This window comes from Taurulus bubalis (genome assembly GCF_910589615.1).
Source record: "Taurulus bubalis genome assembly, chromosome: 18".
In the NCBI taxonomy this organism is placed as follows: domain Eukaryota; kingdom Metazoa; phylum Chordata; class Actinopteri; order Perciformes; family Cottidae; genus Taurulus; species Taurulus bubalis.
Genome location: NC_136606.1, coordinates 10,020,198 through 10,032,355, shown reverse-complemented (window position 1 = coordinate 10,032,355; position 12,158 = coordinate 10,020,198). Strand labels below are relative to the sequence as shown.

Sequence of the window (12,158 nt, the reverse complement as noted above, 5' to 3'; positions counted from 1 at the left end):
ACACACACACACACACACACACACACACACACACACACACACACACACACACACACACACACACACAAACACAAAAACATCAGTCATACATCCGGTGTAGACAGGCCCCATGTAGACAGACAAACATGTTTTGCTCTGTGAAAATGACCTTTAAGGCTGCAGTTTGTAGTTATGTCTAAACCTGTGAAGAAATTAAGGAAGTAGCCGCCCTGCTCATGAACTGATAACATATTTGAGCCTCGAACCGATTGCAGAAGTGAGTTTTTAGGTGTAGGAGTTGTAATTGGGTGCAGCAATAAGCGCCGACTTTGTTGCTTTTTTCTTAACTGCAAGGAGAAGTGTGGGGTACACAGTCATGTGTGAACTCAATCTGCACGCCATGGAGGTCCTGTTTTCTGTGAACTATGGCTATCATGACACCATCTTTAATTGCCTTGGTAGTGCACAAACACATCTCTCTCTCCCTTCAGGAAGGCAGAAATATGTCCATAGCGACAGTATTCTACAATGACCATCAGTGGCCCTGCACACACACACACACACACACACACACACACACACACGCACACACCGGTCATATGTCCGGTGTAGACAGGCTCCATGTGGCTCTACCCCCCAGTTTGAGCATCGTTCCCTGGTAGGACACACTTCCGGTTCTGCAGGAGGAGTGGCTGTGTGTGTGTGTGTGTGTTTTTGTGTGTGTTTTTGTGTGTGTGTGTGTGTGTGTGTGTGTGTGTGTGTGTGTGTGTGTGTGTGTGTGTTTTTGTGTTCTGGTGAGTCAGGAAGGAAGCTGTCTCCCGTTTTTATTTCCTCCAGAAGGGCCCGTCCTGCATCTCAAAGGCTCCACGCTTAGCTGAGCTGAGCATTTTTACGTCTTCAAATTAAGGAAAGAAAAAATAAATGCAGGGTGGATGATAGTAGATGACAGTGAAAACACAGTGCCCCCATTTGGAAAGGGGGAGAACAAATGTAACATTAAGCTCCTGTAAGCAAAATTATGTATTCTAATTTTCACCTTGTATCTAAATCTTATCTACATTTTTTAATCATCTGAATGGAATGGAGGAGAGAAATCCTGGTTTTAATGTTCTCTTTTCATCTTGATGATGATGGTAATAATATTCAGCTGCCTCCAGGCCTGCTTGTGTATACTAAAGTACATTAAATCTAACGCAAAATGAAAGCTAATTAAGTGTGTGTGTGTGTGTGTGTGTGTGTGTGTGTGTGTGTGTGTGTGTGTGTGTGTGTGTAGGGGCCACAGAATCCTCATTTCTGGAGATTCCCGCACTCACCTGTACCTGTGTTGTCGCCGCTCTATTCTGGCTTTTGCTGACGCTCTTCATACGCAAACTGAGACAGGTGAGATAAATAAGATCAATTGTTTTCTGCGGTACGATGAAACAAATATTTGGTGCATATTCATGGTTTTCTATGTATGTTTGTAAGTATCTTTTGTAAATTCCACTTTGCTGACTATGACTGGTGGGACGTTCACCATGTTCATGTCGCTGTTCCTTCTCACCTCTTAAATAGTTTTACCTGATACATCATTACATCAGCAAGCTGTGCTAATTAAGGTTATTTTCGAGGCAGGTGTAAAGAAACTGTGGCTTTCAGCAACAGTACAATATAAAATGTATTTACAATACAGACAACTCCAAGTTTTTATTTCCATCTTCCAGGCTTTCTTTGTCCATGTTACATACACATCAATACACGAAACAATCTGAAGTTAATTTTCATTTACGATTAGATTAGACATAATAATAATTGTCACATGTCTATTCTGTTTAACATAAACTGGTACGTGTGTTCATGTTAATAAAACCAATAGGTGTAATACATATGAATTACTCAGATACAACAGTGCATTAAAGATGGTATTAGATAAGGGGATTTAAATATATTTTCAAGAGGGTTAGACAGTCACAAAAACCATTTAGTCCATGTTAATTGTTCGATTTTTAAATAAATAACTCATAAATACATGCTTTTTGGCACCATGAATTCAGGTCTCAGATGTTGGACCTGAATGCATTTTCAAAACAGTCTCTGTCCACAACTTTCTACAAAATTCTACAAAACTATAGTGTTGGTATATTACTAGCATGGGTTGTCTATTCTTTCTCCAAAGCCCAGTAGTGCAAACACCAAACCCAAGTACCTGTCAATCATTCTGGACACTGGAGACGGGCCAATAGAGGAGCAGTGTGAGAGACTGCAATACGACCCGAACCGATGGGAGTTCCCTCGGGAGCGACTCAAATTAGGTACGAAAATACAGAAATGGATGTTTTTCACATCAGTGATTTGTGATATGAAGGATTTTGTGGATGTAATGCTAACGATGGGAGGGGAGGAGCGAAGGAATTTTAGATCACATTACGGATAAAAAGACTTTCTCAGAGGTCTTATCAGATTATTATTGGGAGTGACTCATTCCATTAATCAGACGTTGTGTCTGTGTTGTCTGTGGTGAGCTAATCAACAGCAGGGGGTGTACACTGTGTAGACTGGAACTAATCAGCCCACTAGGGTGGGATTCAGCTAGATGAACTGTTGATGGGGTCTTCTCTTATCAGCATATCACGCCCAGGAGGGACAATAATAGTAATTAATAAAGTAGCTCAATTAGACACAAAAGCACAACTCCCTTTCCCACTATAAGCCTCACTCACATTCTTTCTCTCTCACAGGGAAACCTCTGGGCCGTGGCGCCTTTGGTAAGGTGATGCAGGCGGCTGCCTTTGGTATAGACAACGCCTCCAGCTGCAGGACTGTGGCGGTTAAGATGCTCAAAGGTACAAGACCTGGTGCCTGGTATTCTGAGAAAATAAAAGCACTAATTCTGTGCGAAAACATTTATTCCACTCTTTTCTGCCTTCTGTCCACCAGAGGGAGCTACCGCCAGCGAACACAAAGCTCTGATGACTGAACTGAAGATCCTCAACCACATTGGACATCATCTGAATGTAGTCAACCTACTGGGAGCCTGCACCAAACTGGGAGGTGTGCCCTTATTAATATGCTTATATATGTAATACATACTGTGTATAGTGGTGTACTATGAGCTATGAGTATTTATGTGTGCGTTTGTGACCTCACACTAACTAGAATATGTTTGTGTGTGTGTGTGTGTATGTGTGTGTGTGTGTGTGTGTGTGTGTGTGTGTGTGTGTGTGTGTGTGTGTGTGTGTGTGTGTGTGTGTGTGTGTGTGTGTTTGTGTGTCTGCAGGGCCACTGATGGTCATTGTAGAATACTGTCGCTATGGAAATATTTCTGCCTTCCTGAAGGGAAAGAGAGATGTGTTTGTGCATGAGACGGTGAGTCTACCAAGGCGATTAAAGATGGTGTCATGATAGCCATAGTTCACAGAAAACAGGACCTCAATGGCGTGCAGATTGAGTTCACACATGATTGTGTACCCCACACTTCTCCTTGCAGTTAAGAAAAAAGCAACAAAGTCGGCGCTTATTGCTGCACCCAATTACAAAATCTTACACCTAAAAACTCACTTCTGCAATCGGTTCGAGGCTCAAATATGTTAACAGTTCACAAGCAGGGCGGCTACTTCCTTAATTTCTTCACAGGTTTAAACATAACTACAAACTGCAGCCTTAAAGGTCATTTTCACAGAGCAAAACATGTTTATTAAATTCTTTCCACAAATTAACCAAAACCTCTAACAAACAAATGTCAGAAGACACATAATCCCAATTGTTATTTTCATATAATAATTGGAAACATCTCACTGATTTCTCCCCATCTCAGCCTGCCAGAGGGAAGGATGGAGGGCCAGATTGTGATGCCAGCATGTCTGAGTTTGATGAGAAAAACAAGAAAGACCTCAGTAAGCCATGAGCATAGTGATAATATATATAATATTTATGCATAATCAAATTGCTTTAATATTACTCTCTTTCTTCCTCTAGATCCCAAATCTGCCTCCAACTCACCCTTATTCCTGGAGGATCTCATCTCCTTCAGCTTCCAGGTGGCGCGAGGAATGGAGTTTCTGGCCTCTCGCAAGGTCTGATACTAGATGTGTGTGTGTGTGTGTGTGTGTGTGCGTGCGCGTGCGTACGTGCGTGCGTGCGTGCGTGCGTGCGTGCGTGCGTGCGTGTGTGTGTGTGTGGATACAGGTACATTTGTGTATTTCATGTGTGTAATAATTTGTGTTCTTCTTGCTTTTGCATCAGTGTATTCACCGAGACCTGGCAGCCAGGAACATTTTGCTTTCGGACAATAAAGTGGTAAAGATCTGTGACTTCGGCCTGGCCAGAGACATCTACAAAGACCCCGACTACGTCCGCAAGGGGGATGTGAGTACACATGGGCAACGTGGTTCCAAAATCCGATGTCTGAAAGTATTTCACAAACATTTTTTCAACAAATTCACTGATGACATCCTGATGCTGCGTTCACACCAAAAGCGAAAAAGAAACCTCACCACTGAAAGCAAAGGTTTGGAGGTCAATGCAATTTTTCCAGGATTTCAACATTTAAAGTACTCAACCAGTTCATTTTTCAATAGTATTTCATATTTAGGATTCATAAGTTCAGCAAATTTCATAAATAAGTCACATGCGTCCTTAAAATAACAAGGGTGTGGCCATTTTGTTCTGCATGTTATACTTGATGCACTGTACATTTACAAAATAAACTGCTTTTGCAGCGACTGTAAAGATACTCACCACAGGCAAAACGATATTTGTTGGTTATTCCTGTGGTTGAAACAGGGCAACTATACATAAAGTTATTAGAAGTCCATAACTGATACATTAAATCACAAGGCAAGTTTGAATACAACTTGGAGGTGTATACGTCCTATAACTGCTGCTCCCACAATGACTCTTGTGTTTTTGTCAATGCTGTTCCACATAACCATAGACAGGTAAAAGTAAAAAAAAAAAAGATGTCACCTTCATTCTGAGGTTCTTAATTTCTTACAGTGTCAATAATTCCTTCTTTGATTTGGTGCCAAATACATGATATTACAGTTATTTCACAAGCTGATTAATTAAACCCAATACCAATCAAATAGTAAACAATAACGACTTCTTTTAAACATTGTAAAATTGCTTTATTATATGAAGTCCAATAGAAAGCTCTGAACACACTTCCATTGATCACCTGCGGAGATGAGTTTTTTGTTATTTTAGATTATTTCACAAGCATTTTATGATATCCCAGAAAAACAACAGAAATAAAGTTGCAGTTTCCCAAATCAGAAATTAAAATTTGCTGTTCATGGTGCTGAAGACAATGAAGAAAACTATTTACTGTAATTTGGTGTGTTTAATAGTCTTTCAACTTTGTCATATATCAGAAATTGTAAAGAAAATTTGACACCATACCTGTTTTATACACTTAGAATTAGTATTAGTCATCTATGAAATGTTTAATATACAATTGATGAATTTAATAGTGTGTAGTGGCTATTTGTCCGTAATCAAACTTCGAATAAAAGGCCAGTTAGGCATCACCGGGATGAGTAGTACGCAGAAATCCATTGTCCATAATTGAATTTATCATGTTTATTTAAACTTAGCAAGCACACAAAGAAACAAATCATGAGTCCTTCTGCTACAAACTTCAATCTTTCTTTATTTCTGTTGATGGTGATTCAACTGACATCCAACATCTGTATGATACATACAGATGTTATTTCATCAGATGTATTTTGTGCATAGGGGATGAATGTCTGTCTGTAAAGCACAGGGCTACATTCACAGATATTAGTTTTGTTACAGTTAAGTGCATTCATGTTCTCCGATCAACTTTTTAATTTCTTTTATACTTTCCCCTTTTGGTCTGTTCACAAACCTCAACAAATCCCACAAAATGTGCTTTTATTTATAACCAGATTAAATACTGCAGCAAGGATGTTTACTGTGATTTACTCAATGACCCAAAAATTACTTTTACTGGCGGACGGAGCATTAAATCATGGGATGACCTCTGTGGCCTTAAGAGCTCCAAATCTTTGTAGCTTCCCTGTACAACACCAGTTTCCCGTCATCGGTCAGTTGAAGACGACACTTGCTGTTCTCACTCGTGTAGGTTTTTGTGTCCCACTTGGCAGAGCCAGCCTCATTGTACATGACCAGGTTACAGTCAGTCTGCATGCACAGGCGGACAGCGTCTGATCCATCAGTGCCTGAAGCCCACACAGGCTTCCAGCCGTAGAGGACAAAGTTACCATCATCCTGCAGGCCGGAAAAAGAGACATTTGACTGTTATCCAAGAAATATCACACCAAAATATAAAGTTGTCAATTTGCATTTTAACGTAACAAATGAATGGTGAACATGAGATTTGGTGAGTTTCTTGAGTGAATGTGAGTTACTCACCTGGAAGACAGCCTTCCACTGATCGTTGTTGGACCTCAGAGAGTCTCCCACGCGGAGCTCACTGTCTTTGGACAAGTAGTTCCTACTCATGATTCTGAAATATACAAATTAACAAAAAAAAGAAAACATTGATGTTTTAAGTTACAAAGGTGAATACAAAGGTGTCGAGTACTTACCGCCTTGAATGCGACACCAGTCAGTCTGTGATCAGAAGTGAAGGAGGTGATATTGCCAGCTGGTCTTGTAATTCTGTTTGGGAAATATTAAGCAATGGACATAATGTAACATTTTTCATACCATTCATTCATTCATTAATTCATTAATTTTTTTGGCTTTCAACCAGCCAAACTTTAAGTGTTTCCCCCTTTGCTAACTCTGATCCTGTCACCTGATTGGCTGACAGGCCCGCCTCCCTCTGAAGTGGATGTCTCCAGAGTCCATCTTCGACAAGGTGTTCACCCCGCAGAGTGACGTGTGGTCCTACGGCATTCTGCTGTGGGAGATCTTCTCCTTGGGTAAGAGCCCTCTCACCACAGTTTTGTTCTAAACATCCGCAGGTGGTGGACAAAATAACAGAAACACGTTGCAATACAAAAACCCTGTAACACATGATATGATCTGATATCTTATGATCTTCCATTTTGGATGGATGTGTTCACATATTTATGTATTGACATGCGTGTGCGTCTGCGTGCATCTGCGTGCGTGCGTGCGTGTGTGCGTGTGTGTGTGTGTGTCCAACAGGAGCTTCTCCATACCCTGGTCTTCACATAGATGAAGAGTTCTGCCACAGACTGAAGGGAGGAACAAGGATGCGAGCACCTGAATACAGCACACCTGAGATGTGAGTGCATACATTTCAACAGTGTTACCTATAATCAGTAGGGAGGCAGGGACAGAGTTAATAGAGATCCAACTAGTAGGAAGGTTATAAATAGGGGGTGAGATTGAAACCTGTATGTCATGTTCCTGATGTATCCCAAGTAGTGCTGCTGTTAGTGATTTGAGTGAAAATGAAACACTACACCTGTATGTTTGTGTGCGCAGTTACAGCACGATGCTGGCATGCTGGGAGGCCAGTCCCTCGGATCGACCCACCTTCACTAACCTGGTGGAGACCCTGGGAGACCTGCTGCAAGCGAGGGTTCAGCAGGTCAGACTTCTTATGAGTGTTTCTACTTCAGGCTTATGATTTCTTTCTTGTCGAGCAAAATGTTTCTTAACATATGTATAGGCTACAAAAAGCTTGGTTCCCTCTCTTTTACAGGATGGGAAGGATTATATTCCGCTAGGAGCTTTCATAACTGGAGACACTGGTCACAGTGAGACCTTCAAAGAAAACGTGCTTGCAGTCACAAACCTGAGGTAAAGAAACATGAAAAAGATACCTTTTGTATTTTAATATGCAGCATAAATCTGGGCCAGCGCACCTTGACATAAGATGTTATGTGTATGAGTAATCAGCTTTCGAGAAGTGTTGTAGTAAAATAAACACAAGAAAGGGGAGAAAATGACAGGTGCAGATGTGAAAGTGTTAAGAGCTGTGTGAGAAAACGGCAACTTTTTTTAAGAAACAACAGGAAACAGGTTGAGAAAGTAGAGGAATTTCCAAATGTCAATGTTTTGAATCTGAATCCACTATCCAGTTACATGAGGGGTATGGCCACACTTCAGACGTTTGAGGAACTTCCCTACAAAGAGCCAGACAGCCTTAATGTAAGAAAACACCTTCTTCTGATTGCATGCTTCTGATACACATGCATGCACACACACACACACACACGCACACACGCACACACGCACACACGCACACGCACGCACGCACAGGCGGGATAAGACAAAAATGTAACCTGACCTTGTCAGAATTGATTATTTTCAAGGAAAACGGATGAAAAAATATAAAAACAGACACCCCAATAAGCTGCATGTTTGCATCCTCTCTGCTTTAGGAGGAGCAGAGTGACAGCGGCATGGTCCTACCATCCGAGGAAATGAAGCGTCTGACGTGGAATAACGGCACCAAGAGCAGGAAACTCAGCAGGTGACCTTTACGTAATCTCTGACTTGCCTAATACTGAGACATCTTGTCATCTGTTAATCATCACACAGCAGAAAGCACAGTGATGATGAACACATTGTGAAACTTATTCAAATGTGACTTTAAAAAAGTTGAGGTCATTTGGCGATAAAAAGTCTTAAATGGCATTTTCCGCTACAACAATTTTACTTCCAATAATGTGCCATTTTAATGATATACTGTATATGGCATACTATATTATATTTTTTATAAAATTTCATATTATTATTGTCTATGGCATTCTAAACTGTGACTTGTATGAGGATTTGTTTAATGACAGACAGTTTAATGCATTGTAAACAAGGTTATAACTCTAAATCTGTATGTTTCTAGGTTCTTTGCCTTCACTAAGTGCCGGGACCAGCAGGTGCCTGTCCTGAGCGGTGACATCACAGGTCTCTGGGACAACAAGCCCTCCATCTTGCCGTGTGATTGGGAGTCTGATGAGGGCGGCTCTCCTCCTCCGGACTACAACTCTGCTTTTCTCTACCCGTCCCTGTAGCATCTGTTAGCATCTTGAACAACCTTATACAGGGTATACATTGTTCTGCTCACAATCTTTAGTCAACTACAACTTATTCTGCTCCTCTTCTGCTTTGCTGTTAGCATCCTCTACCTCATTATATCTGCCTGCATTCATCTGTCCTCCTTCAACCAAACTTAAAAGACAATTTCTCTAGATTTAACACAAAACATCCCTTTGCTGTTTTTAAATTCACAAAACCCGATGATGTTGTACAACAAAGCCTTTACAGTATTACCACGTAATGTCTTGCATTACCACACACAACCCTTCCCAGGGCAGCTAAGCATTACCTGGTTGCAGTTATGCAGAATGTATTTACTGACCTACAACTATTTGAGCGTATTGTATTGGTACCTCTTGTGCTGCGCTTTGTTAAGAGGAACACTGCTGTATAAAATTATGGTTCCTCCTACACAGCTATTATATGCTGGAAAAAAAGTTATTACCCACCGAGTTATAGTATGTGACAGGCTGTATCTATCTGTATTTAATTTAATGTTGCAATGATTTTATTGAGTCTATCTTACTGTGAATGTTAATATACACTCAGTTGCCAGTTTCCTTTCATGAAGGTTATAAGTTTTACTGAAACTGATTTAGGAATGTGCTGATTCGTCCACACAATATGTGAAACGCCACTCGGTGAGACAAACTACAACATAGTTACATTATTGTATAAAAAGGTTTTAACAAAAACATTAATTGCATGAGCTGCTATATTAGACTGAGTATAGAATAAACTGGCAAGAGTGTATATTTAATTCTATATTAAAGTATTGTGAGATATGGAATCAAGTCAAATTATTGTGAATTGATCAAATGTATGCTGTTTTTTTTTAACTATATTTCTATTTACAAAAAACACTGAATGTATGAACAATGGTGTTGATAGAGTTGTTTTTTCAAGAAGAAAATACCAAATATTTCCTCATTCCAGCTTCTCAACTGATAGTTTGCTGCGTATTTATGGGATTTGAAGAAAAACATTTGTTTTAGTTGCAGCCATACAAAACATAAAATCAAGTGATACATCCACTACAATAACTTTATCTAACCCACTTTCTTTTTTTTCTTCTTCTTTTTAAACTTAGTGGGTACGCATCTTGACAGACACCTGGTGTTAACATGCAGTCTGTGGTGAAATCATCACTTAACTGCATCTACATGGCTTTCAGATCTAGATTGTATGTTAACCTCTTTAAAAGACAGTCTAAGTGAAGCAGACGAGAATATACAGTTTAAGATGATAAAGCCATCTCACTATGAAATATGTGAGCAATGACTATATTTAAACATGTTCTGGAATAAACACAAATTTAGATGTTTGGTGAACTGTATTCCATTTGCTGGTATTTTCATTTTTAAAGATGCTCAATCATTAAAGAGCGTAATTATAACCCATGTGTTGTTTTTACGTTTCTATTAATACGTTTTAAAATGTTTCATTCATAGATTAAAAGCTGTAATGTACCAAATAGCAAAACAAGACGCTATGCTGCATGTATCAGTTTTGGTATTCTTTATTAAAATACTGCTGTACACACAAATATTGCAAAATTTGAGACAATGAACACAAGAGGGGCATAAAACATACTAAGATGGTGATTGTAGGTGTGTTGATGTGGAGGAGAAGAAGAAGATCATCACTAATATCAACCGGAGTGTGTGTGTGTTATGATGTGGAAGATAGTGATATGAGAACTGACATTGTGTGCACCGAGTCGGGGGCCATGTCTGCGTCTCTGTGTGTTTTTAGGGTTTTCTAAAGCACCACATTCACCAAATGTGTTTTTGTCTGTTCATTTCACTAAAACGGAGGAAGTAGTACATGATCTAACACAGCCAGCTCTCTGCAGGTTTGTTACCCCAAAGTACAGATCATCCACTTCCATGAAAACTTTGAAAAGTCTACATAAAAGCCAAGACATTGATCTTGTTTATGCCTTTAACCTTGATTTGTCTCTTATACGACCCTGTGCTTAAGACACGAGACCCGTTTTTCTACAGTCTGTTGCTTGTGCGCACTCGTCAAAAGCTACCGAGAACTAGAATAAGGCAGAGGAATCAAAAACAGTAATTATACAGAGCTTTATCTCTTCATCGGAGTGAAGCAGGTTTGCACCAAATTAATACAGTTAAGTTGATTCAAAGAGATTCAAATCGTCAACGGAACATGAACCGTACTTAAGGGCAACATGATATCCCTCACACCGCCACTAACTTCCTAAAGCCTCCACCTGAAGGCATCCCAACCTCTCCCACTGTAGCTCATCTATCTGACTGGACAGGGGGTGACCAATGACGGCCAAACACATTCAATCATTGGGCCCCTCCAGCTGTTGGTCATCCTGAGAGAAATCCAAGCCATCCAAGCAGCACTGTTTTGTCTCCACCACGTTTGTAGTTCATGATCTTTAAAAGTCAAATAAAACATAACTGTTGTTGCCTTGTTCTCCGTTGTCCTCCATCCCTTCCCCTTTCCCTTTCCCTAAGCCCCTGCTGGAATTGGTCCACAGAATAATAAAGTTGAATTGAGGCAAAAATAAATTGCCCTCCCAGTTCCCATCATACATTCCTGCACAATATCTGAGCAAAGAGAAAACACAGCTAGAAAAATCTCAAAAAGTGTCACTTTTTCTCAAATGTGGCCAAGACCCCCTGTTGGGAAGTGAAGATTGGGATAAAAGCAGAAAAACAAGGAGAGAGTAAGAGAGAGGCAGGAAAGGGACATTGGGGGCAGGAGGACGGGTGGGGGACAAAATAAGGACATTCCACAAAGAGGCAGCTGTGGCTCCACCTCAACAGAAGCCCCACCCACGGGCTACAACCAAGTGCTAGACCGCCAAACCAAAATTACCCCTCCTTGAACAGTTCATGTCACGAAAGCGTCCATTAATCAAAAGGTGGTGGCTGCGTATATAACAAACACTTGGTAAACGGCATCAGGAGAAGACACCCCTTCCTCAGTGCAAAAAAAAAAGAAGGTTTTACCCCCCCAAAAAACCCCAAACCCAGTCCATGGTAGCCCAAGCAAGCCTGATGTTCCGCAAACTCCTGAACTAAAAATGTCCAAGATCCATCGATTTTTCCAGTTTTAGAAACCCTTCCCACCCACCCAAGTGGTTTGTCCTTTCTGAGGGGGAACCAACAACCACGGCAAAGGGGGGCGGACCCATTTCATGAAACGGGTCCGCCCCGGTC

General features: G+C 40.6%; 2 protein-coding genes across 2 annotated transcripts in view; one reads left to right on the top strand and one right to left on the bottom strand.

Annotated features, from left to right (window-relative positions):
• Positions 1-8,933, top strand: part of flt1 (fms related receptor tyrosine kinase 1) — a gene marked incomplete at both ends in the record, with an annotated part of 31,211 nt that extends 22,278 nt beyond the window's left edge. The window contains 15 exons of the mRNA XM_079234009.1: positions 1,253-1,359; positions 2,135-2,270; positions 2,697-2,801; positions 2,896-3,009; positions 3,236-3,351; positions 3,773-3,851; positions 3,934-4,031; positions 4,201-4,323; positions 6,758-6,869; positions 7,099-7,198; positions 7,402-7,507; positions 7,622-7,719; positions 8,001-8,070; positions 8,304-8,395; positions 8,765-8,933. Of these exons, the coding sequence (XP_079090135.1) occupies positions 1,253-1,359; positions 2,135-2,270; positions 2,697-2,801; positions 2,896-3,009; positions 3,236-3,351; positions 3,773-3,851; positions 3,934-4,031; positions 4,201-4,323; positions 6,758-6,869; positions 7,099-7,198; positions 7,402-7,507; positions 7,622-7,719; positions 8,001-8,070; positions 8,304-8,395; positions 8,765-8,933 (1,625 nt within the window). The remainder of the gene's footprint in view (positions 1-1,252; positions 1,360-2,134; positions 2,271-2,696; positions 2,802-2,895; positions 3,010-3,235; positions 3,352-3,772; positions 3,852-3,933; positions 4,032-4,200; positions 4,324-6,757; positions 6,870-7,098; positions 7,199-7,401; positions 7,508-7,621; positions 7,720-8,000; positions 8,071-8,303; positions 8,396-8,764) is intronic.
• LOC306750663 (B-type lectin plumieribetin-like) lies at positions 5,971-6,444 on the bottom strand (the record flags this gene model as incomplete). Its single annotated transcript, XM_079234130.1, has 2 exons — positions 5,971-6,210; positions 6,355-6,444. 2 exons carry the CDS (start codon positions 6,442-6,444, stop codon positions 5,971-5,973), a joined length of 330 nt encoding a protein of 109 aa, XP_079090256.1.
• Positions 8,934-12,158: the final 3,225 nt, after the last annotated feature.